Below are 22,209 nucleotides of genomic sequence, written 5' to 3'. Positions count from 1 at the left end.
CACTGACCGGAAGAGGGGAAACATAACCTCCATGTTTAAAAAGGGAGAAAAGGAAGACCTGGGGAGCTACAGGCCAGTCAATCTCACCTCTGTGCCTGGCAAGATCACGGAGCAGATCCTCCTGGAAATTATGCTAAGGCACATTGAAAAAATAAAGGGGTGAATGGTTACAGCCAGCATGGCTTCACTAAGGGCAGCTTGGGCCTGAGAAATCTGGTGGCCTTCTACGATGGCGTTACAGCATTGGTGGATAGGAGAAGAGCAACTGACATCATCTACCTGGACTTTTGCAAAGCATCTGACGCCATCCCCCATGATATCCTTGTCTCTAAATTGGAGAGACACTGATTTGACGGATGGACCACTTGGTGGGTAAGGAATTGGCTGCATGATCACGCTCAAAGAGTTGTGGTCAACAGCTCAACATCCAAGTGGAGATCAGTAATGAGTGGTGTTCCTCAGGGGTCGGTATTGGGACCGGTGCTGTGTAGCGTCTTTGTCAGTGACACGGGCAGTGGGATCGAGTGCACCCTCAGCAAGTTTGTTGACGACACCAAGCTGTGTGGTACAGTCAACATGCTGGAGGGAAGGGATGCCATCCAGAGGGACCTGGACAGGCTTTAGAGGTGGGCCTGGGCAAACCTCGCGATGTTCAACAAGGCCCTTCAAGTGCAAGGTCCTGCATCTGGGCGGAGGCAACCCTAAACGCAAATATAAACTGGGAAGAGAATGGATTGAGTACAGCCTTAAAAGAAGGAGCTGGGAGCGTTGGTTGATGAGATGCTCAACATGAGCTTCCAATGTGCACTTGCAGCCCAGAAAGCAAACCGTATCTATGGGCTGCATCCATTAGGACACGACAACACTGTGACCCACCGATTTCCTACGGGTATACCTGTATATAACTTGCACATTCTAAAAATCCTTATTCACAGGAAATCCTACACCATCAGCACTCAGGCAGACCACACACCTCCCCAGGAGGCTTCACAAGTGCAGAAGTGGCTCCCAAACCTGGAACTGGCTTCTTCACCTCAGCTGCTCCCTTGGCTGCCCATCCTTGCTTGGGCCCCCAGCAGTTCCCACACATCCTACACTTTGAGCAAGCCCCACACCTCAGTGGAAACAGATCTGAGAGAATGGAGGGCGCTCGCAGAAGGGAAACTGCTTGCACAACTGGTTGCAAAGTTACATCAATGTGTCCTTGGAAAATCCTCCCTTCCTCACATGCTCTTCTCAGTACCCAGGGGAAAAGAGCTGCGATACCACAGAGAGCTAAGACTTACTCCAAAGGCCAGGCGTGTTTATTCACCATACCGTGTTTTCAGGGTCTTCTTTCCTTCTGTAATTATTAATCCTTTCACAAATAGCTGGGGGTGAGCTGCTGCGCGGCCAAAGGTTGCCCCTTGGCAAGGAGTGGAAGCCCGAGCGGTGCTGTGAGTCTCCTCCCTCCACCCCGGCCACCAGCACCTGGAGGCTGCGCCTTTCAGGGGGCACAGGGGACTCCCTGCTCGCAGGGGAACCTCCCGCTCTCCGGCGAGCTCTGGTCCCTCGCCAGGACGCCCGCCGCGCTCCCTGCTTCACCCTTCAGCCGCAGCCGCGGGGCCAGGAGCGCTCGGGGCCTCGACGCGAGGTGCAGGTCCGGCCAGACAGACGGCAGCTCACCTCCAGCCTGCGCCGCTGCCAGCTCCTCGCACACCACATGGCCACTTCTGGAAAAGTAAGGACACTCGCTGCTTTCTCCCTTTCCCCCTTCCCGTGGAGATGCTCTGGGAATGGCTCAGCCTGCACACGTGCGCTGCGCACCACCATTGCCCTGACTCCCCCAGCTCCCCCAAACCTCTCGGCACCGCGCGAGCCTCGGCTTTCATTCAGCTGCAGCTTGCCAGGACCTGAGCGAGGTTCTGGGCTCTGCGTGTCTTCTGCCCCTCAGCTCAGGGCTGAAAACACTGAACCAGGAAAGCACCCTCCTGCTCAACCCCACCCGGCACTCCTGCTTTAAGGGGATACAAAGCTCTTTGGTGGGGGAATAGCCAGCCACACTCGGCCCCTGCCTCCTGTAGCGCTGGGCGGCTTCCTAGACTAGACGGCCTGTGCCTGACGTGGCTCCAAATCCTGCAGCAGCATCTCTTTACCTGCTTCTGCTCGCTGCCACACACGGTGATGCTTTCAGCAGGGGTGGGCTTTCCAGCAGCCTTATCCCGGGGAAAACCAGGCAGCTGCTTTGCTGTGGATGCACCCTGGGTGCCAGCTGCTCCCCTGCTCCAGACCCCTCGCTAGACACACGGGGTGGGATCCAGTTTCCTTCCACGCCTATTGAGCGTCGCTTGGCTTTGCATGCAGTGGGGCACCGCCGTGTTCCCGCTCTCCCACCGCCCCAGCAGGTCCCCAGGGAGCGCCCAGGGCAGTTGTCCAGCTCTGGCAGCACGTGTGTCAGCGTGCTGCCTCGCACCGCTTTACGCGCTCGTCCGACAACCTTCCCCGCCCCAAGCCGAAGGCAAAGCTTCCCAGCAGCCTCACCCCCCTCTCCTTCCAGGTTATCCGATGCAGAGCTGCTGTTGCCTGGGCAGTGGGCAAACCACTCTCTCTCGAGGAGGTGGAGGTTGCACCTCCAAAGGCGCGTGAAGTCCGTGTCAAGGTAAAAGCGAGGACTGCCAAGCACGAATGCTAGCTGCAGTTTCTTTTAGGGAAAAGACCGATAATCTGATTAAATGCAAACCATTTTGGAACGTGACAGCTTGTAGGTAAAGGCACAGACCTATGCACGGCAGTGCTCTGGGCAGGTGGACTGCTCACACCTGGCAGTAGCTGTCCGATGCCCTACCTGTCACAAACATCTCCCCAGCTTTTGGCACTGATGCTATTCAGGTCAACAGAAAAGGACAGTCTTCACTGGATTATCAAATTCAGTATCAAAACAATGCAAAGGACCCACCAACCATGGTGATACCCAAAGAAATAAAAAAAAGTCTACTAACAGACTACAAAAAAGACGTGGCTCCCTCTATAGCTCACCTGCTCTTTCCTCTCCAAACAGATAGTGGCCACAGGGATCTGTCGCACAGATGACCACGTTCTGGAAGGTGCCTTTCCTGATATAGATTTCCCAATCATCCTTGGCCATGAAGGAGCTGGGATTGTGGAGAGCATTGGAGAAGGAGTGACCTCTGTGAAACCGGGTAACCAGCTCACACCCAGGACTCAGCTCTCAAAGCCCATGGGGCTGCCCAGAGCTCGGAAATGCCCCCAGCAGCCTGCAGCCATGACTGGCTGCACACCAGTAGCACTGGACCACCACACACACTTCCCTCATCTGTCCCCCAAAGCGCCCGAGTCGGGCTCTCAACATTTCCTGCGGACAGAGAAAGCAGAGAGTCCGTGCCAGGCTGCTGCCATCAGGCGCTGTGACAGGCAGCACCCTCCAGGCTGCTGAGCGAGAGGCGCCTAACGCTGGCTCTGCTTTGTTGCAGGAGACAAAGTCATCCTCTTTGGCCTTCCTCAGTGCGGGGAATGCTGCTTCTGCAAGAATCCTGACTCCAACTACTGCCTGAAGTCACAGTGAGTTTGCTTCCCTTTTCCCGTTACCCACGCAGGCTCGGCTGTCAGCAGTTCTGCCACACGTGAGTGCTTTGTGTGATGAGCGACACGTGCACGTGCTCCCAACAGCCTCTCCGTGTCGCAGTGCCTGCTGCCCGACAAGACCAGCAGGTTCACGTGCTGAGGGAAACAGATCCACCACTTCCTCTGGATCAGCACCTTTGCAGAGTACACTGTTGTGCCGGAGTTCACCCTTGCCAAGGTAGCTGCCGCCGCCCCTCTGGACAAAGTCTGCTTGCTGGGCTGCGGTTTCTCCACAGGCTACGGGGCTGCCATCAACACCGCCAAGGTTGGTATTCAGCCGTGTCAAGAATGAGCACCCCGCAGCCGCCTCCGCACCCGCAGAAATGCTCTGCCACAGAAACCTCCTCCTCCCGCGGGAGGCTGACCCGACCCCATGTCGTGCAGGTAAAACCGGGCTCCACCTGCGCCGTCTTCGGCCTCGGAGGAGTTGGCCTCTCCGTTGTCATGGGCTGCAGGGCGGCCGGGGCTTCTCGCATCATCGCCGTTGACATCAACAAGGAGAAATTTGCCAGGGCCGAGGAGCTGGGAGCCACCGAGTGCATCAGCCCTCGGGACTTCAAGAAGCCTGTTCAGGAGGTGCTCACCGAGATGACCGGGTACGGCGTGGACTACTCCTTTGAGGTCATCGGGACAGCTGATACCACGGTATGTGGTCTTTTATCACACGTGCTCCTTCCCAGATCATTCACAGCATCCCATCCGGGCACATTTCACCACAGCATGAGCTTTCTTGCCTGGTGCCAGCGCTTCTGGGCTTGTCTTTGCCCAGAAAGGCAATCTTCTGGCTTGGGGAGAAAATAATGTAGGAGTCTCAAACCAGGACGGTGCTTTCATAATCTGTTACAGAAAAGAGAGTCGGTTTTTAGATAGCAGTGAGTGGCAGACAACTGAAAAGAAAGAATGCATTTCCCATAATTGTGTCTGATTCCCTTGCCTGTCCCATCAGACTGCTGCCCTGGCCTCTTGCAATATGAGCACTGGTGTCTGCGTGGTGGTTGGAGTATTACCTTCTGGTTCAGTGGTTCCCATCGATCCTTTGCTTCTGCTAAGTGGCCGTACCTGTAAAGGGACTCTGCTTGGAGGTATGAAAGTAAGGGAAAGATTTTAGACATTTCAGTCTTGTCCTTCCACAGTAATCCCTGAACTGTCTGTAGAACAGTTACCCTCTGACGGTAAATATATATATATATATATACACAAATAATTATAAATAAAATAAATAACAACAAATAAAAAAAATTATATATATATACACAAATAATCATATATAAAACCATACATATATACAAAGAACCCCTCCCTTGACAATTCCTTTTCCCAAGTCACAATGTACTCAGCGGTAGGGCAGAAGAAACTTTCCCTCGTAGTTGTTATCCAGCAGCCCCTTGGTCACTGGGAACGTTTTGAGCTTGGAAAGACTCAGAAACTCTCTTTGAGTTGTTGTTGCTAAAAGGTCAGCAAAGCCTGGTGGAGATGCTGAACTCCTTGTCTGCTCCTGCGTTCATCTCAGAGGACTCTTGATAGACTTTGGCACCAGACAACGCCACCGTCGTTCCCTCTCAACAGCATTTCTCCAGTCACTCACTGCGGGTGCTTTCTCCCCCTTCTCTAGGCTGGAAGATGAGAGATGCCATCCCCAAACTAGTCTCCAGCTATCTGGAGAAGAAATTTAACTCTGACTTGCTGATCACGCACACGCTGCCGATGGCTAAAATCAACGAGGGCTTTCAATTGTTACGCGCGGGCAAAAGGTGAGGATGTGACTCGCAGGAGCGAGGCGCGGCGAGCACGGCCTCCGTCTGGCAGGGCAGCGCTCCAGGACTGCGGGAGGCAGCGCCCGGCTCGCTGCCCTCACCCAGCGCCCAAGCACTGCCAGCAGGCAGGGCCCTGATCCGGGCGGTGGGAGGCCCTGCTGGAAGACGGAGGGAAGAGGCTGCCCTGGGCACAGGGACTGCTCCTCCCCGGGGTTCAGCTCAGCAGAGACCCTGCAGCCCCGGCACAGCCCCTCAGACCCCACGCCTCGCTGCGGCGTTCGAAAGCACGGGGCAGGCAAAGCGGAGTGAGGAGGAAGGGGCGTCCGTGGGGACCTCGCAGCAACCGCAGAAGGGGGGAAGACTGTGCCTTCACACTGACGCACAGGAGCTGCGGGGCGGGACGGGGGGCCTTAGGCGCTCCCTTCAGCACCCTCGCTGAGTTCAGAGAGGCTGGGCGAGAGCTGAGGTGGCCGGACCCAGCCGCACCCGCCTGCCCCTCTGCCTGCTCCTGAGCACTGCGGCAGCACCTCCCTTAACTGCTCCCTTCTTCCCCCTTCCAGCATCCGCACCGTCCTGCTCTTCTGAGGGACGCGGCCGAGGGAGGACGAGCGCGGTCAGCAGCCCAGCAGGCCCTCGTGGCGCAGGCCCTGCTCTCGCACCGCCTCCCTGCGCGGGGCACAAGGAGATGAGCACGAGGACCTCGACGGCTCTGGTGCTGCTGCCTGTGCTCTCACACCCTGCGAGAGCTGCAAGGCCGCCTCTCCTGAGGAAACACGTGCACAAGTAAAAGCTTTCCTCAGACGCTCCCACGCAGTGCTGTGAACAGCAGGGGCCCCAGGGGGCAGGAGGAGCTCTGCCTTGCACCCCAGGCCCCGCCATCTCACCCCTCCTCTCTGCACTGGGCAACTTCCTTTGCCCCCTCCCCTGCGGATGCCTCCGAGCTGTAAACATCTTGCATGCAGACACAGCAAGCACCTTGCATGCTGATGCATGAAATGCCTTGCACGCTCACGCACCACATGCCTTGCACGCTGACATAGCAAATGCCTTGCAGGCTGACACGCCAAAATGCCTTGCATGCTGATGCACCACATGCCTTGCACGCTGATGCACAAACCAGCTTACTTAACATCTTGCAAGTTTGTTAAAAACTGCTGTGGGGGAGATAAAATAAATAAATAAAGAGTATCAAAGTAATTAAATCCCTTAAAAACAGAGCTCGGATTATTCTTGAGAGACCACGTACATTAGCTCTTTTTCCCAGTGCAGCATCAATTTTCTGGATCATTGCTGAGAGAGAACTTGTGCTTAAAGGCCTCCAAGTGATGATCTATTCCATTATCATTTCAAAGTGCAACATACTGTTAAAGTATAACGTCTTTGGAGAGAACACACCTCTTGCTCAACCTCATAGCCACTTTTTATGGCCCCAAAGACCATCATTACATCCCTCTCCCTTATCCCCATGAAGCACTTCCTTGCGTCCTGACAACTGCATCCCTGTTTCCACAGCCAAACCACATAGCAGGGGGTTGCCAACTCTTGCTCACTTTGTCATCCACTACTTCTTGCGGGCAGTTTTCTGCATCCTACACTGGTAGTGTAACATCGTTACACTTGCACACCTAGAATTTCGCAATTACTGCTATTGAATTGCATCCCAATTCCTTAAAAGCATCTCTTTCCGTGTGCTCGGAAGTCTCTTGCTATCTGCATGTTTAATGAGCATACTCCAGTCTGACCTGGAAGTCACTCGGTAAGAGATATTAACTAGACTCAGACGACAACAGAACCTTGACAGACCCCATTCAACATATCCTGTGAATCAGACTAGCAGATACCAAATAACTAATCTCTCAATAAGGCTTACCACCAATAATTTCCCCAAGTGGCCAGAATCGTAGCATGGGGAGCACATACAGAATCCTGACACAAATGCTCTTCAAGATGTACTTCAGGATGCAGATTCTGGCACAGGGGGACACTTGGGTTACCTGGCATCACATGAGGCCATCAGTCAGGCTGACGGTAATCTCCCTTCACATTTTTTAAAGCCCTACCACAAAGCAACCTCATGTTTGGTTGATCTGTTGCCAGTGTGCAAGTTTTAGCTTGGGGTTTAAGTTATACACATCTCTCATCAGACCACATTTCTACCAATCAATAAAAATTATAACGATTCTAACATTTCCTTATTAATACTTCCATAGCTGGACCTGTATTGGATGGGAAACTTTTAACATTAGAAAGATCAAAATGGTCAGAGATGACTGCACGTGCTCTTACACATCTGCAAGTAGAAGCGTCCTGTTTTTACTTCAGTATATATGCAAACAACAACAAGTTCTGCCCAATTCTCTTATTCTGAAATGAATAAGACAGATAGTAAATCCACACGATCTCCTTAAGACAGCAAAGTTCTCTCCTGCCTCGTGAATCACCCATTCCTAACTCCCTCAACGTCCTGATATGTACCACGCATTTCTTAGCACTTCAAAATTTGGCACATGAAAATAAAGTCACCTATGAGCTGTGACAAACAAAAATGGCTTCTGACCATTACTTCTGTTCCCAGTCCGCTGCTTATGGGCTGTACTGCTCTGAACTTCAACTAGGAAAGTCTGGGTCTAGCCTGAGAAACACGTACTCCTAAGTAATTACACCACTAACCTGCAAAGCAGCAATCTTTTGCGGTGGGAATTATCTCCCTATGTGGACAGAATTTTTATTCTTTGATAGCCTCACAAGACTATACATTATACCTGGTTCAAAATCAGCTGAAGACAAAGAGCTGTAATTCCATTCAGCATTTTGGAAGCGTTCAATTAACTGCTGACCTTACTGAGTGACTGTGCTATGCTTGCAAGTTATACCACACTGTTGTCAAATTTCAGCACCGTTTGTGTGCCTTTTTAGATCAACACAGCTTGTAAGATGTTTCCAAACTAATAGTCTTTAGTCTGAGTGAGTTTTCTGTGACATCCTTCAAGTTAACAAACTCATCTTCAAAAAAGAATGGAGTATTGGTTTGTAGTCACCAGAGCCATACATCCAAACCAAGAAACAAGCAGTTCAAAATAAATATTGCACGGGCATTTGTGTAAGAACAGCAAAATTGTGTTAGTACAACTTCGACGTTCAGTTGCACAGAGCCTGCCTGCAAGAGAATTTATGCACATTTTCTCTTGTAACTACCATAGGTCTCAAACACTCAGTCTTGACTCCAAAATGTGCTTGCGCCAGAGCTTCCATGTGGCTACAGGTGTCCTTCAGCATACGTGCCCTGCAGAGCAGGCAGGGAACACACCGACTGAATGGCAGTGGGACTGTTCCCGGAGTCCACAGTGGCAATTGTACTGGGAGTCACTGTGGCTTGCTTTGGAGAAAAATGCAAACAGTAGCAGCAAAAATCGCACGATCCCCCTTGCATTTCTCAGTGATCCAATTCTTCTCCAATCCATGGCACCACTTTCATGCTCCTCACATACCAGTGTGGTTGGCTCCATATGTTCCACATGGTTGTGCCACGGCACGTTCAGGTGTATTGGATGGATCACTGCCAGAGGTGATGGTGCCCCCTTTAAAGCCCCTGTTACTGCCACCCTTGACTATGGCTTGCCTCAGATCCTTCCCTGCCACTCCTCTGCCACTATCCCTGGATATGGCATCTGCCTGTTCTGCAGCCATGCCTGGTGAGCCTTCTCATGGACTTTCAAGCTCCCTCACACCTGGCACACACAGTACATCATACAGGGTAACTCAGGATATATTGTGGAAAGAGTTATCATGAGATGAACAACCACTCTTCATCTGACTTTTGTTTTCTTGGGCTGCATGATTCTCAAGGCATTGAAAATTAATATCATCTGTTTTGCACAGCATTCCCTCCCAATTTTCATAATAATAATAAAAAAAATAGACATATTAGTCACCTCTGACAAAGAAACTTGACAAACGTGTTGACTGTACGCAACAACTTTAGGGAGAGAAATCATAGAATCTTGGAATCAGAGGGTGGTCTGTGTTGGAAGAAACCTTAAAGACCATCCCACTCCAACCCCCTGCAATGAGCAGGGACACCATCCACTAGAAAACCTTATTCAACGCCGCATCCAACCTGACCTTAAGCACTTTCGGGGATGGGGCTTCTCTGGGCAACGTGTTCCACTGCCTCACCACCAACGGAAGTGTTTAAGGCCAGGTTGGATGGGGCTTTGGAAACCATTGTCTAATGAAAGCTCTCCCTGCTCATTGCAGGGCAGTTGGAACAGGGTGGTCTTTCAGGTGCCTCCCAACCCCAAAACATTTTGTGAGCCCAGGACGCTAACACCCAGCCTTGTGCACTCAAGGTCAGCTACCCCCAGGACAGAGACTCTGCAGCCTTTCTGGACACCAGAGCTGTCTGAGCACCCCTGTGGGGACAATCGCTTCCTTTTTGCTGCCTGGGCTGTCTCCACCTGCAAGTGTGGGCCTGGTGCTGCTCACGTTTCTGCCACAGAGCCCCTCAGAGAAGACGCAGGCTTCATCTTCTCTACTCCTCAGCACAGGTTGACCACAGTAAAGCTGTTCTGGGTATTCCCAGATGTCATTGTGTCCTTTGTGTACCTCAAAGGCATCTTTGGGCCAGTGTCTTAGGCAGACAAGAGTTTCTCCCTGGAAATCGGTCTGAAGGCTCTCATTCAGAAGCTACTTGGGAGACTTCAAGCCAGATGGGAGGGCTCTTTCTCCAAAGGAGGAAGCAAGAAGCCACACAAGTGGTGAGAAGGTTTCTTCTTAGCACTAGAGAAGAGAGTAAGGGTGGACCTCAGAGTTTCCCATCTTTCTTCCCCCCACTCCAGTCCCCAAAACACCTCAGTGGCCCTCCAACAGACTCCCTGAGTTGTGCTGGCACAGCAGCCTAGACAAGGCAAGTCCCTCTGCTCCTCTCTCCCACTGGGCTCAAGGCACCTCCTCACACTCCAGGGGCAGGGGTAGGTGCTGTGGACGGCAAGGAAGGGCTTGCACACCAACTGAATACCAGCAAGGCTTTGATTGACTGCTGGCAGACCTGGTGCAGGCTGGCCGTGCCACCCTTACCCACATGTGGGATATCTGCATGATTTGCCCCATCCAAGCTCCTGTCAAGCATGGGGGGCTGTGCCACTTGCTGGGAAAGGTGGCGGTAACAGGTTGGGTTTTAATGGAGGACCGCTGCCCTTCCCGAAATGTTGTTGCCACCATCTTGTTGCACAGGAACGCCAGGCATGGGATGAGGAGGGGGCTGGAGGCCAGGGCACACGAGGGGAGGCAGAGGGCAGTCACAGTGCCCAAGGGGCAGCCTGTCTCTCTGGGAAGCAAAATGGCCCGGGAGAGACACCCCCAGGAAAGGGGCCCCCAGCCCCCCTGACCATCCTCCTTCCACACGAGGGCCTCTTTCAGGCCGCAGAAGCCCCCTCCCAACACGGCCATGTTGGGCCTGGGGCGTGGCGCGCCATTACAGAGGCTTCCTGATGTCACCAGGTCCCAGAAGCCCCCTCCCAACACGGCCATGTTGGGTCTGGGGTGTGGCGCGCCATCATGACGGCCATCACAGTACTCTCCCGATGTCACAGGGCATCTGCCCGCCCCCCTTTGTTCTGGGGCCTATAAAAGCCCCTGCGCCTGGCACACCGCTCGCTGATCTCCCAAGATCTCTAGCGACTGCCAACGATGGTTGGACTTAAGAGGTCTTGGGGCGACAGCTGCCCGCTTTCTGGTGGGTCCAATTTGTTTCTGGATCCCAAGCAGAAGTGTAGGCGGAGGAGCGCCAGCGGAGCGGCCGTGGCGGTTGGTGTGGAGCCCATGGAGGTGGATCCACCTGTGGAGGAGGAAGAGCCCATGGAGGTGGATCCACCTGTGGAGGAGGAAGAGCCGATGGAGGTGGATCCACCTCCAGCCCATCTGATGTGGCACAACACCATCGTGCCAGGGCTCCCACCAGCGAGGCACCACCATCGCCATCGCAGAACCGCCCGGACCGCTCCGTACTCCCGGCCCTGCCTCCGCCTCCGCAGATAGGGGGAAGAGGCCATCCCTTAACCATCACGCAGGATTGCCTGCACGATGGCCTCTTCTCCCACCCCCTGTCCCCGTCTCCCCGTCCCCCCTCCCCACCTCTCCTGGAGAGGTGTCACCCCTTCTGCACGGAGTCCCGAGCGCTGGGCAAGAGCGCACTCGGCTTCCTCTGGGCTGCTGCACCGGGCGACAGGAGAAGCCCTCCGAAGGCCACGCCTGGCGTGGGGTGTCTCGGTCTGAGGACAAGAAGGCTGCCAAGAGGTGCTTGAGGACGAACCCGCGCCCTGCATGGCGGTGCACAGAGAACAGCAGCAGATCCCTCGAAACGGGCACGCAGAGAGCTGTTCCTCTGCAGAAGCAGAAGCCTTCAGGTCTGCCAGGAAGCAGCGCAGGAGTGCAGCGTAAAGACCCTTCAAGGCGCTTGGTTACCAGCTCTTCCCAGGACGGGGCAACAAACTGATAAAATAATCATAATAAAAATAATAAATAAATACATTACAACAACAACCACAAAAACAACAATAAAAACCGGTAAATCCGCTTTCCTCTCTGCTTTTTGGTGTCATTTTTGCGACTGCACTTAGACTCCGGGATCCCCCTCTGGTCTCCCCCAGACAGGAAAGATACTGATGGGTGTGGAGTGGGCCCAGCCCAGGGCACATGAGGGAGTGAGGGGCCGGGGCACACGGCATACAAGGGCAGGCTGAGGGACCTCCTTTGGTCAGCACGAAGGAGAGAAGGCTCAGGGGTGGACCTGACAGCTGCCTGCAGCTGCCTGCTGGGAGGGAGTAGAGAAGATGAAGCCTGCGTCTTCTCTGAGGGGCTCTGTGGCAGAAACGTGAGCAGCACCAGGCCCACACTTGCAGGTGGAGACAGCCCAGGCAGCAAAAAGGAAGCGATTGTCCCCACAGGGGTGCTCAGACAGCTCTGGTGTCCAGAAAGGCTGCAGGGTCTCTGTCCTGGGGGTAGCTGACCTTGAGTGCACAAGGCTGGGTGTTAGTGTCCTGGGCTCACAAAATGTTTTGGGGTTGGGAGGCACCTGAAAGACCACCCTGTTCCAACTGCCCTGCGATGAGCAGGGAGAGCTTTCATTAGACAATGGTTTCCAAAGCCCCATCCAACCTGGCCTTAAACACTTCCGTTGGTGGTGAGGCAGTGGAACACGTTGCCCAGAGAAGCCCCATCCCCGAAAGTGCTTAAGGTCAGGTTGGATGCGGCGTTGAATAAGGTTTTCTAGTGGAAGGTGTCCCTGCTCGTTGCAGGGGGTTGGAGTGGGATGGTCTTTAAGGTTTCTTCCAACACAGACCACCCTCTGATTCCAAGATTCTATGATTTCTCTCCCTAAAGTTGTTGCGTACAGTCAACACGTTTGTCAAGTTTCTTTGTCAGAGGTGACTAATATGTCTATTTTTTTTATTATTATTATGAAAATTGGGAGGGAATGCTGTGCAAAACAGATGATATTAATTTTCAATGCCTTGAGAATCATGCAGCCCAAGAAAACAAAAGTCAGATGAAGAGTGGTTGTTCATCTCATGATAACTCTTTCCACAATATATCCTGAGTTACCCTGTATGATGTACTGTGTGTGCCAGGTGTGAGGGAGCTTGAAAGTCCATGAGAAGGCTCACCAGGCATGGCTGCAGAACAGGCAGATGCCATATCCAGGGATAGTGGCAGAGGAGTGGCAGGGATGGATCTGAGGCAAGCCATAGTCAAGGGTGGCAGTAACAGGGGCTTTAAAGGGGGCACCATCACCTCTGGCAGTGATCCATCCAATACACCTGAACGTGCCGTGGCACAACCATGTGGAACATATCACCTGTATGATGGACCAAGGGAAACCAGCTGATGTGATTTTTTTGGACTTCAGCAAGGCTTTTGACACGGTTTCCCATAGGATCCTACTGGACAAAATGTCCACCATACAGCTAAATAAAAACATCATACGATGGGTGAGCAATTGGCTAACGGGCAGGGCCCAAAGGGTTATGGTAAATGGGGCTGCGTCAGGCTGGCAGGCGGTCACCAATGGCGTCCGTCAAGGCTCCATTTTAGGGCCGGTACTTTTCAATATTTTTATAAACGATCTGGATGTAGGAATAGAAGGTATTTTGAGCAAGTTTGCTGATGACACCAAACTTGGAGGAGTTGTGGACTCGAATGAGGGTGGAAAGGCCTTGCAGAGGGATCTGGATAGGTTAGAGAGCTGGGCGATCACCAACCGCATGAAGTTCAATAAGAGCAAGTGCCGGGTCCTGCACCTGGGACGGGGAAACCCTGGCTGCACGTACAGACTGGGCGATGTGACGCTAGAGAGCAGCCTAGAAGAGAGGGATCTGGGGGTCGTGGTTGACAGCAAGTTGAATATGAGCCAGCAGTGTGCCCTGGCGGCCAGGAGGGCCAACCGTGTCCTGGGGTGCATCAAGCACGGCATCGCTAGTAGGTCAAGGGAGGTGATTGTCCCGCTCTACTCTGCGCTGGTGCGGCCTCACCTCGAGTACTGTGTGCAGTTCTGGGCACCACAGTATAAAAAGGACATGAAACTGTTGGAGAGTGTCCAGAGGAGGGCTACAAAGATGGTGAAAGGCCTGGAGGGGAAGACGTACGAGGAACGGCTGAGGTCACTGGGCCTGTTCAGCCTGGAGAAGAGGAGGCTGAGGGGAGACCTCATCACAGTCTACAACTTCCTCGTAAGGGGGTGTCGAGAGGCAGGAGACCTTTTCTCCATTAACACCAGTGACAGGACCCGCGGGAACGGGGTTAAGCTGAGGCAGGGGAAATTTAGGCTCGACATCAGGAGGGGGTTCTTCACAGAGAGGGTGGTTGCACACTGGAACAGGCTCCCCAGGGAAGTGGTCACTGCACCGAGCCTGTCTGAATTTAAGAAGAGATTGGACTGTGCACTTAGTCACATGGTCTGAACTTTTGGGTAGAACTGTGCGGTATCAAGAGTTGGACTTGATGATCCTTAAGGGTCCCTTCCAACTCAGGATATTCTATGATTCTATGATTCTATGATATGGAGCCAACCACACTGGTATGTGAGGAGCATGAAAGTGGTGCCATGGATTGGAGAAGAATTGGATCACTGAGAAATGCAAGGGGGATCGTGCGATTTTTGCTGCTACTGTTTGCATTTTTCTCCAAAGCAAGCCACAGTGACTCCCAGTACAATTGCCACTGTGGACTCCGGGAACAGTCCCACTGCCATTCAGTCGGTGTGTTCCCTGCCTGCTCTGCAGGGCACGTATGCTGAAGGACATCTGTAGCCACATGGAAGCTCTGGCGCAAGCACATTTTGGAGTCAAGACTGAGTGTTTGAGACCTATGGTAGTTACAAGAGAAAATGTGCATAAATTCTCTTGCAGGCAGGCTCTGTGCAACTGAACGTCGAAGTTGTACTAACACAATTTTGCTGTTCTTACACAAATGCCCGTGCAATATTTATTTTGAACTGCTTGTTTCTTGGTTTGGATGTATGGCTCTGGTGACTACAAACCAATACTCCATTCTTTTTTGAAGATGAGTTTGTTAACTTGAAGGATGTCACAGAAAACTCACTCAGACTAAAGACTATTAGTTTGGAAACATCTTACAAGCTGTGTTGATCTAAAAAGGCACACAAACGGTGCTGAAATTTGACAACAGTGTGGTATAACTTGCAAGCATAGCACAGTCACTCAGTAAGGTCAGCAGTTAATTGAACGCTTCCAAAATGCTGAATGGAATTACAGCTCTTTGTCTTCAGCTGATTTTGAACCAGGTATAATGTATAGTCTTGTGAGGCTATCAAAGAATAAAAATTCTGTCCACATAGGGAGATAATTCCCACCGCAAAAGATTGCTGCTTTGCAGGTTAGTGGTGTAATTACTTAGGAGTACGTGTTTCTCAGGCTAGACCCAGACTTTCCTAGTTGAAGTTCAGAGCAGTACAGCCCATAAGCAGCGGACTGGGAACAGAAGTAATGGTCAGAAGCCATTTTTGTTTGTCACAGCTCATAGGTGACTTTATTTTCATGTGCCAAATTTTGAAGTGCTAAGAAATGCGTGGTACATATCAGGACGTTGAGGGAGTTAGGAATGGGTGATTCACAAGGCTGGAGAGAACTTTGCTGTCTTAAGGAGATCGTGTGGATTTACTATCTGTCTTATTCATTTCAGAATAAGAGAATTGGGCAGAACTTGTTGTTGTTTGCATATATACTGAAGTAAAAACAGGACGCTTCTACTTGCAGATGTGTAAGAGCACGTGCAGTCATCTCTGACCATTTTGATCTTTCTAATGTTAAAAGTTTCCCATCCAATACAGGTCCAGCTATGGAAGTATTAATAAGGAAATATTAGAATCGTTATAATTTTTATTGATTGGTAGAAATGTGGTCTGATGAGAGATGTGTATAACTTAAACCCCAAGCTAAAACTTGCACACTGGCAACAGATCAACCAAACATGAGGTTGCTTTGTGGTAGGGCTTTAAAAAATGTGAAGGGAGATTACCGTCAGCCTGACTGATGGCCTCATGTGATGCCAGGTAACCCAAGTGTCCCCCTGTGCCAGAATCTGCATCCTGAAGTACATCTTGAAGAGCATTTGTGTCAGGATTCTGTATGTGCTCCCCATGCTACGATTCTGGCCACTTGGGGAAATTATTGGTGGTAAGCCTTATTGAGAGATTAGTTATTTGGTATCTGCTAGTCTGATTCACAGGATATGTTGAATGGGGTCTGTCAAGGTTCTGTTGTCGTCTGAGTCTAGTTAATATCTCTTACCGAGTGACTTCCAGGTCAGACTGGAGTATGCTCATTAAACATGCAGATAGCAAGAGACTTCCGAGCACACGGAAAGAGATGCTTTTAAGGAATTGGGATGCAATTCAATAGCAGTAATTGCGAAATTCTAGGTGTGCAAGTGTAACGATGTTACACTACCAGTGTAGGATGCAGAAAACTGCCCGCAAGAAGTAGTGGATGACAAAGTGAGCAAGAGTTGGCAACCCCCTGCTATGTGGTTTGGCTGTGGAAACAGGGATGCAGTTGTCAGGACGCAAGGAAGTGCTTCATGGGGATAAGGGAGAGGGATGTAATGATGGTCTTTGGGGCCATAAAAAGTGGCTATGAGGTTGAGCAAGAGGTGTGTTCTCTCCAAAGACGTTATACTTTAACAGTATGTTGCACTTTGAAATGATAATGGAATAGATCATCACTTGGAGGCCTTTAAGCACAAGTTCTCTCTCAGCAATGATCCAGAAAATTGATGCTGCACTGGGAAAAAGAGCTAATCTACGTGGTCTCTCAAGAATAATCCGAGCTCTGTTTTTAAGGGATTTAATTACTTTGATACTCTTTATTTATTTATTTTATCTCCCCCACAGCAGTTTTTAACAAACTTGCAAGATGTTAAGTAAGCTGGTTTGTGCATCAGCGTGCAAGGCATGTGGTGCATCAGCATGCAAGGCATTTTGGCGTGTCAGCCTGCAAGGCATTTGCTATGTCAGCGTGCAAGGCATGTGGTGCGTGAGCGTGCAAGGCATTTCATGCATCAGCATGCAAGGTGCTTGCTGTGTCTGCATGCAAGATGTTTACAGCTCGGAGGCATCCGCAGGGGAGGGGGCAAAGGAAGTTGCCCAGTGCAGAGAGGAGGGGTGAGATGGCGGGGCCTGGGGTGCAAGGCAGAGCTCCTCCTGCCCCCTGGGGCCCCTGCTGTTCACAGCACTGCGTGGGAGCGTCTGAGGAAAGCTTTTACTTGTGCACGTGTTTCCTCAGGAGAGGCGGCGTTGCAGCTCTCGCAGGGTGTGAGAGCACAGGCAGCAGCACCAGAGCCGTCGAGGTCCTCGTGCTCATCTCCTTGTGCCCCGCGCAGGGAGGCGGTGCGAGAGCAGGGCCTGCGCCACGAGGGCCTGCTGGGCTGCTGACCGCGCTCGTCCTCCCTCGGCCGCGTCCCTCAGAAGAGCAGGACGGTGCGGATGCTGGAAGGGGGAAGAAGGGAGCAGTTAAGGGAGGTGCTGCCGCAGTGCTCAGGAGCAGGCAGAGGGGCAGGCGGGTGCGGCTGGGTCCGGCCACCTCAGCTCTCGCCCAGCCTCTCTGAACTCAGCGAGGGTGCTGAAGGGAGCGCCTAAGGCCCCCCGTCCCGCCCCGCAGCTCCTGTGCGTCAGTGTGAAGGCACAGTCTTCCCCCCTTCTGCGGTTGCTGCGAGGTCCCCACGGACGCCCCTTCCTCCTCACTCCGCTTTGCCTGCCCCGTGCTTTCGAACGCCGCAGCGAGGCGTGGGGTCTGAGGGGCTGTGCCGGGGCTGCAGGGTCTCTGCTGAGCTGAACCCCGGGGAGGAGCAGTCCCTGTGCCCAGGGCAGCCTCTTCCCTCCGTCTTCCAGCAGGGCCTCCCACCGCCCGGATCAGGGCCCTGCCTGCTGGCAGTGCTTGGGCGCTGGGTGAGGGCAGCGAGCCGGGCGCTGCCTCCCGCAGTCCTGGAGCGCTGCCCTGCCAGACGGAGGCCGTGCTCGCCGCGCCTCGCTCCTGCGAGTCAGATCCTCACCTTTTGCCCGCGCGTAACAATTCAAAGCCCTCGTTGATTTTAGCCATCGGCAGCGTGTGCGTGATCAGCAAGTCAGAGTTAAATTTCTTCTCCAGATAGCTGGAGACTAGTTTGGGGATGGCATCTCTCATCTTCCAGCCTAGAGAAGGGGGAGAAAGCACCCGCAGTGAGTGACTGGAGAAATGCTGTTATTATTATTTGTATATATATATATAAATATGTATATATATATTTCCCCTTAGAGGGTAACTGTTCTACAGACAGTTCGGGAATTACTGTGGAAGGACAAGACTGAAATGTCTGAAATCTGTCCCTTGCTTTCATACCTCCAAGCAGAGTCCCTTTATAGGTTCGGCCACTTAGGAAAAGCAAAGGATCGATGGGAACCACTGAACCAGAAGGTGCCTCACCAACCACCACGCAGACACCAGTGCTCATATTGCAAGAGGCCAGGGCAGCGAGCTGATGGGACAGGCAAGGGAATCAGACACAATTATGGGAAATGCATTCTTTCTTTTCAGTTGTCTGCCACTCACTGCTATCTAAAAACCGACTCTCTTTTCTGTAACAGACTATGAAAGCACCATCCTGGTTTGAGACTCCTACATTATTTTCTCCCCAAGCCAGAAGATTGCCTTTCTGGGCAAAGACAAGCCCAGAAGCGCTGGCACCAGGCAAGAAAGCTCATGCTGTGGTGAAATGTGCCCGGATGGGATGCTGTGAATGATCTGGAAAGGAGCACGTGTGATAAAAGACCACATACCATGGTATCAGCTGTCCCGATGACCTCAAAGGAGTAGTCCACGCCGTACCCGGTCATCTCGGTGAGCACCTCCTGAACAGGCTTCTTGAAGTCCCGAGGGCTGATGCACTCGGTGGCTCCCAGCTCCTTGGCCCTGGCAAATTTCTCCTTGTTGATGTCAACGGCGATGATGCGAGAAGCCCCGGCCGCCCTGCAGCCCATGACAACGGAGAGGCCAACTCCTCCGAGGCCGAAGACGGCGCAGGTGGAGCCCGGTTTTACCTGCACGACATGGGGTCGGGTCAGCCTCCCGCGGGAGGAGGAGGTTTCTGTGGCAGAGCATTTCTGCGGGTGCGGAGGCGGCTGCGGGGTGCTCATTCTTGACACGGCTGAATACCAACCTTGGCGGTGTTGATGGCAGCCCCGTAGCCTGTGGAGAAACCGCAGCCCAGCAAGCAGACTTTGTCCAGAGGGGCGGCGGCAGCTACCTTGGCAAGGGTGAACTCCGGCACAACAGTGTACTCTGCAAAGGTGCTGATCCAGAGGAAGTGGTGGATCTGTTTCCCTCGGCACGTGAACCTGCTGGTCTTGTCGGGCAGCAGGCACTGCGACACGGAGAAGCTGTTGGGAGCACGTGCACGTGTCGCTCATCACACAAAGCACTCACGTGTGGCAGAACTGCTGACAGCCGAGCCTGCGTGGGTAACGGGAAAAGGGAAGCAAACTCACTGTGACTTCAGGCAGTAGTTGGAATCAGGATTCTTGCAGAAGCAGCATTCCCCGCACTGAGGAAGGCCAAAGAGGATGACTTTGTCTCCTGCAACAAAGCAGAGCCAGCGTTAGGCGCCTCTCACTCGGCAGCCTGGAGGGTGCTGCCTGTCACAGCGCCTGATGGCAGCAGCCTGGCACGGACCCTCTGCTTTCTCTGTCCGCAGGAAATGTTGAGAGCCCGACTCGGGCGCTTTGGGGGACAGATGAGGGAAGTGTGTGTGGTGGTCCAGTGCTACTGGTGTGCAGCCAGTCATGGCTGCAGGCTGCTGGGGGCATTTCCGAGCTCTGGGCAGCCCCATGGGCTTTGAGAGCTGAGTCCTGGGTGTGAGCTGGTTACCCGGTTTCACAGAGGTCACTCCTTCTCCAATGCTCTCCACAATCCCAGCTCCTTCATGGCCAGGGATGATTGGGAAATCTATATCAGGAAAGGCACCTTCCAGAACGTGGTCATCTGTGCGACAGATCCCTGTGGCCACTATCTGTTTGGAGAGGAAAGAGCAGGTGAGCTATAGAGGGAGCCACGTCTTTTTTGTAGTCTGTTAGTAGACTTTTTTTTATTTCTTTGGGTATCACCATGGTTGGTGGGTCCTTTGCATTGTTTTGTACTGAATTTGATAATCCAGTGAAGACTGTCCTTTTCTGTTGACCTGAATAGCATCAGTGCCAAAAGCTGGGGAGATGTTTGTGACAGGTAGGGCATCGGACAGCTACTGCCAGGTGTGAGCAGTCCACCTGCCCAGAGCACTGCCGTGCATAGGTCTGTGCCTTTACCTACAAGCTGTCACGTTCCAAAATGGTTTGCATTTAATCAGATTATCGGTCTTTTCCCTAAAAGAAACTGCAGCTAGCATTCGTGCTTGGCAGTCCTCGCTTTTACCTTGACACGGACTTCACGCGCCTTTGGAGGTGCAACCTCCACCTCCTCGAGAGAGAGTGGTTTGCCCACTGCCCAGGCAACAGCAGCTCTGCATCGGATAACCTGGAAGGAGAGGGGGGTGAGGCTGCTGGGAAGCTTTGCCTTCGGCTTGGGGCGGGGAAGGTTGTCGGACGAGCGCGTAAAGCGGTGCGAGGCAGCACGCTGACACACGTGCTGCCAGAGCTGGACAACTGCCCTGGGCGCTCCCTGGGGACCTGCTGGGGCGGTGGGAGAGCGGGAACACGGCGGTGCCCCACTGCATGCAAAGCCAAGCGACGCTCAATAGGCGTGGAAGGAAACTGGATCCCACCCCGTGTGTCTAGCGAGGGGTCTGGAGCAGGGGGGCAGCTGGCACCCAGGGTGCATCCACAGCAAAGCAGCTGCCTGGTTTTCCCCGGGATAAGGCTGCTGGAAAGCCCACCCCTGCTGAAAGCATCCCCGTGTGTGGCAGCGAGCAGAAGCACGTAAAGAGATGCTGCTGCAGGATTTGGAGCCACGTCAGGCACAGGCCGTCTAGTCTAGGAAGCCGCCCAGCGCTACAGGAGGCAGGGGCCAAGTGTGGCTGGCTATTCCCCCACCAAAGAGCTTTGTATCCCCTTAAAGCAGGAGTGCCGGGTGGGGTTGAGCAGGAGGGTGCTTTCCTGGTTCAGTGTTTTCAGCCCTGAGCTGAGGGGCAGAAGACACGCAGAGCCCAGAACCTCGCTCAGGTCCTGGCAAGCTGCAGCTGAATGAAAGCCGAGGCTCGCGCGGTGCCGAGAGGTTTGGGGGAGCTGGGGGAGTCAGGGCAATGGTGGTGCGCAGCGCACGTGTGCAGGCTGAGCCATTCCCAGAGCATCTCCACGGGAAGGGGGAAAGGGAGAAAGCAGCGAGTGTCCTTACTTTTCCAGAAGTGGCCATGTGGTGTGCGAGGAGCTGGCAGCGGCGCAGGCTGGAGGTGAGCTGCCGTCTGTCTGGCCGGACCTGCACCTCGCGTCGAGGCCCCAAGCGCTCCTGGCCCCGCGGCTGCGGCTGAAGGGTGAAGCAGGGAGTGCGGCGGGCGTCCTGGCGAGGGACCAGAGCTCGCCGGAGAGCGGGAGGTTCCCCTGCGAGCAGGGAGTCCCCTGTGCCCCCTGAAAGGCGCAGCCTCCAGGTGCTGGTGGCCGGGGTGGAGGGAGGAGACTCACAGCACCGCTCGGGCTTCCACTCCTTGCCAAGGGGCAACCTTTGGCCGCGCAGCAGCTCACCCCCAGCTATTTGCGAAAGGATTAATAATTACAGAAGGAAAGAAGATCGTGAAAACACGGTATGGTGAATAAACACGCCTGGCCTTTGGAGTAAGTCTTAGCTCTCTGTGGTATCGCAGCTCTTTTCCCCTGGGTACTGAGAAGAGCGTGTGAGGAAGGGAGGATTTTCCAAGGACACATTGATGTAACTTTGCAACCAGTTGTGCAAGCAGTTTCCCTTCTGCGAGCGCCCTCCATTCTCTCAGATCTGTTTCCACTGAGGTGTGGGGCTTGCTCAAAGTGTAGGATGTGTGGGAACTGCTGGGGGCTGTCCTGGTTCCAGTTAGGACAGAGTTAATTTTTCCTCATAGTAGCTGGTAGGGTGCTATGTTTTGGATTAGGATGAGAAGAGCGCTGATAACATGCTGATGTATTAATTGTTGCAGAGCAGTGTTTACACCAGGCCAAGGACTTTTCGGCTTCTCGCTCTGTCCTGCCAGCGAGCAGGCTGGGGGTGCAGCAGGAGCTGGGAGGGGACAGACCCAGGGCAGCTGACCCAAACTGGCCAAAGGGGTATTCCATACCATCTGGCGTCATGCTAAACAATATATAGGGGTGGCTGGCCGGGGTGGGGGGCCG

The 22,209-nt window shown here is 53.2% G+C and overlaps 1 protein-coding gene and 1 pseudogene across 2 annotated transcripts; one reads left to right on the top strand and one right to left on the bottom strand.

The window, feature by feature from the left end:
• Positions 1-721: 721 nt before the first annotated feature.
• LOC308194423 (alcohol dehydrogenase 1-like) lies at positions 722-6,588 on the top strand (annotated as a pseudogene). Its single transcript, XR_013956131.1, has 9 exons — positions 722-1,720; positions 2,537-2,638; positions 3,038-3,179; positions 3,471-3,558; positions 3,667-3,886; positions 4,006-4,266; positions 4,568-4,703; positions 5,234-5,372; positions 5,936-6,588. The product of XR_013956131.1 is annotated as an alcohol dehydrogenase 1-like (transcript).
• A 10,135-nt stretch (positions 6,589-16,723) lies between these two features.
• On the bottom strand, positions 16,724-21,549 carry LOC308194422 (alcohol dehydrogenase 1-like). The gene is made up of 9 exons (XM_080590359.1): positions 21,248-21,549; positions 20,330-20,431; positions 19,790-19,931; positions 19,411-19,498; positions 19,083-19,302; positions 18,703-18,963; positions 18,266-18,401; positions 17,940-18,078; positions 16,724-17,376 (listed from the first exon to the last, which is right to left on the bottom strand). Exons 1-9 carry the CDS (start codon positions 21,263-21,265, stop codon positions 17,352-17,354), a joined length of 1,131 nt encoding a protein of 376 aa, XP_080446485.1. The 5' UTR covers positions 21,266-21,549; the 3' UTR covers positions 16,724-17,351.
• Positions 21,550-22,209: the final 660 nt, after the last annotated feature.

The sequence above is a fragment of the Anser brachyrhynchus genome (assembly GCF_964034855.1).
Source record: "Anser brachyrhynchus genome assembly, chromosome: 4".
NCBI lineage: Eukaryota > Metazoa > Chordata > Aves > Anseriformes > Anatidae > Anser > Anser brachyrhynchus.
The sequence above is the reverse complement of the archived record's forward strand: the minus strand, read 5'-3'. Positions and strand labels throughout refer to the sequence as shown.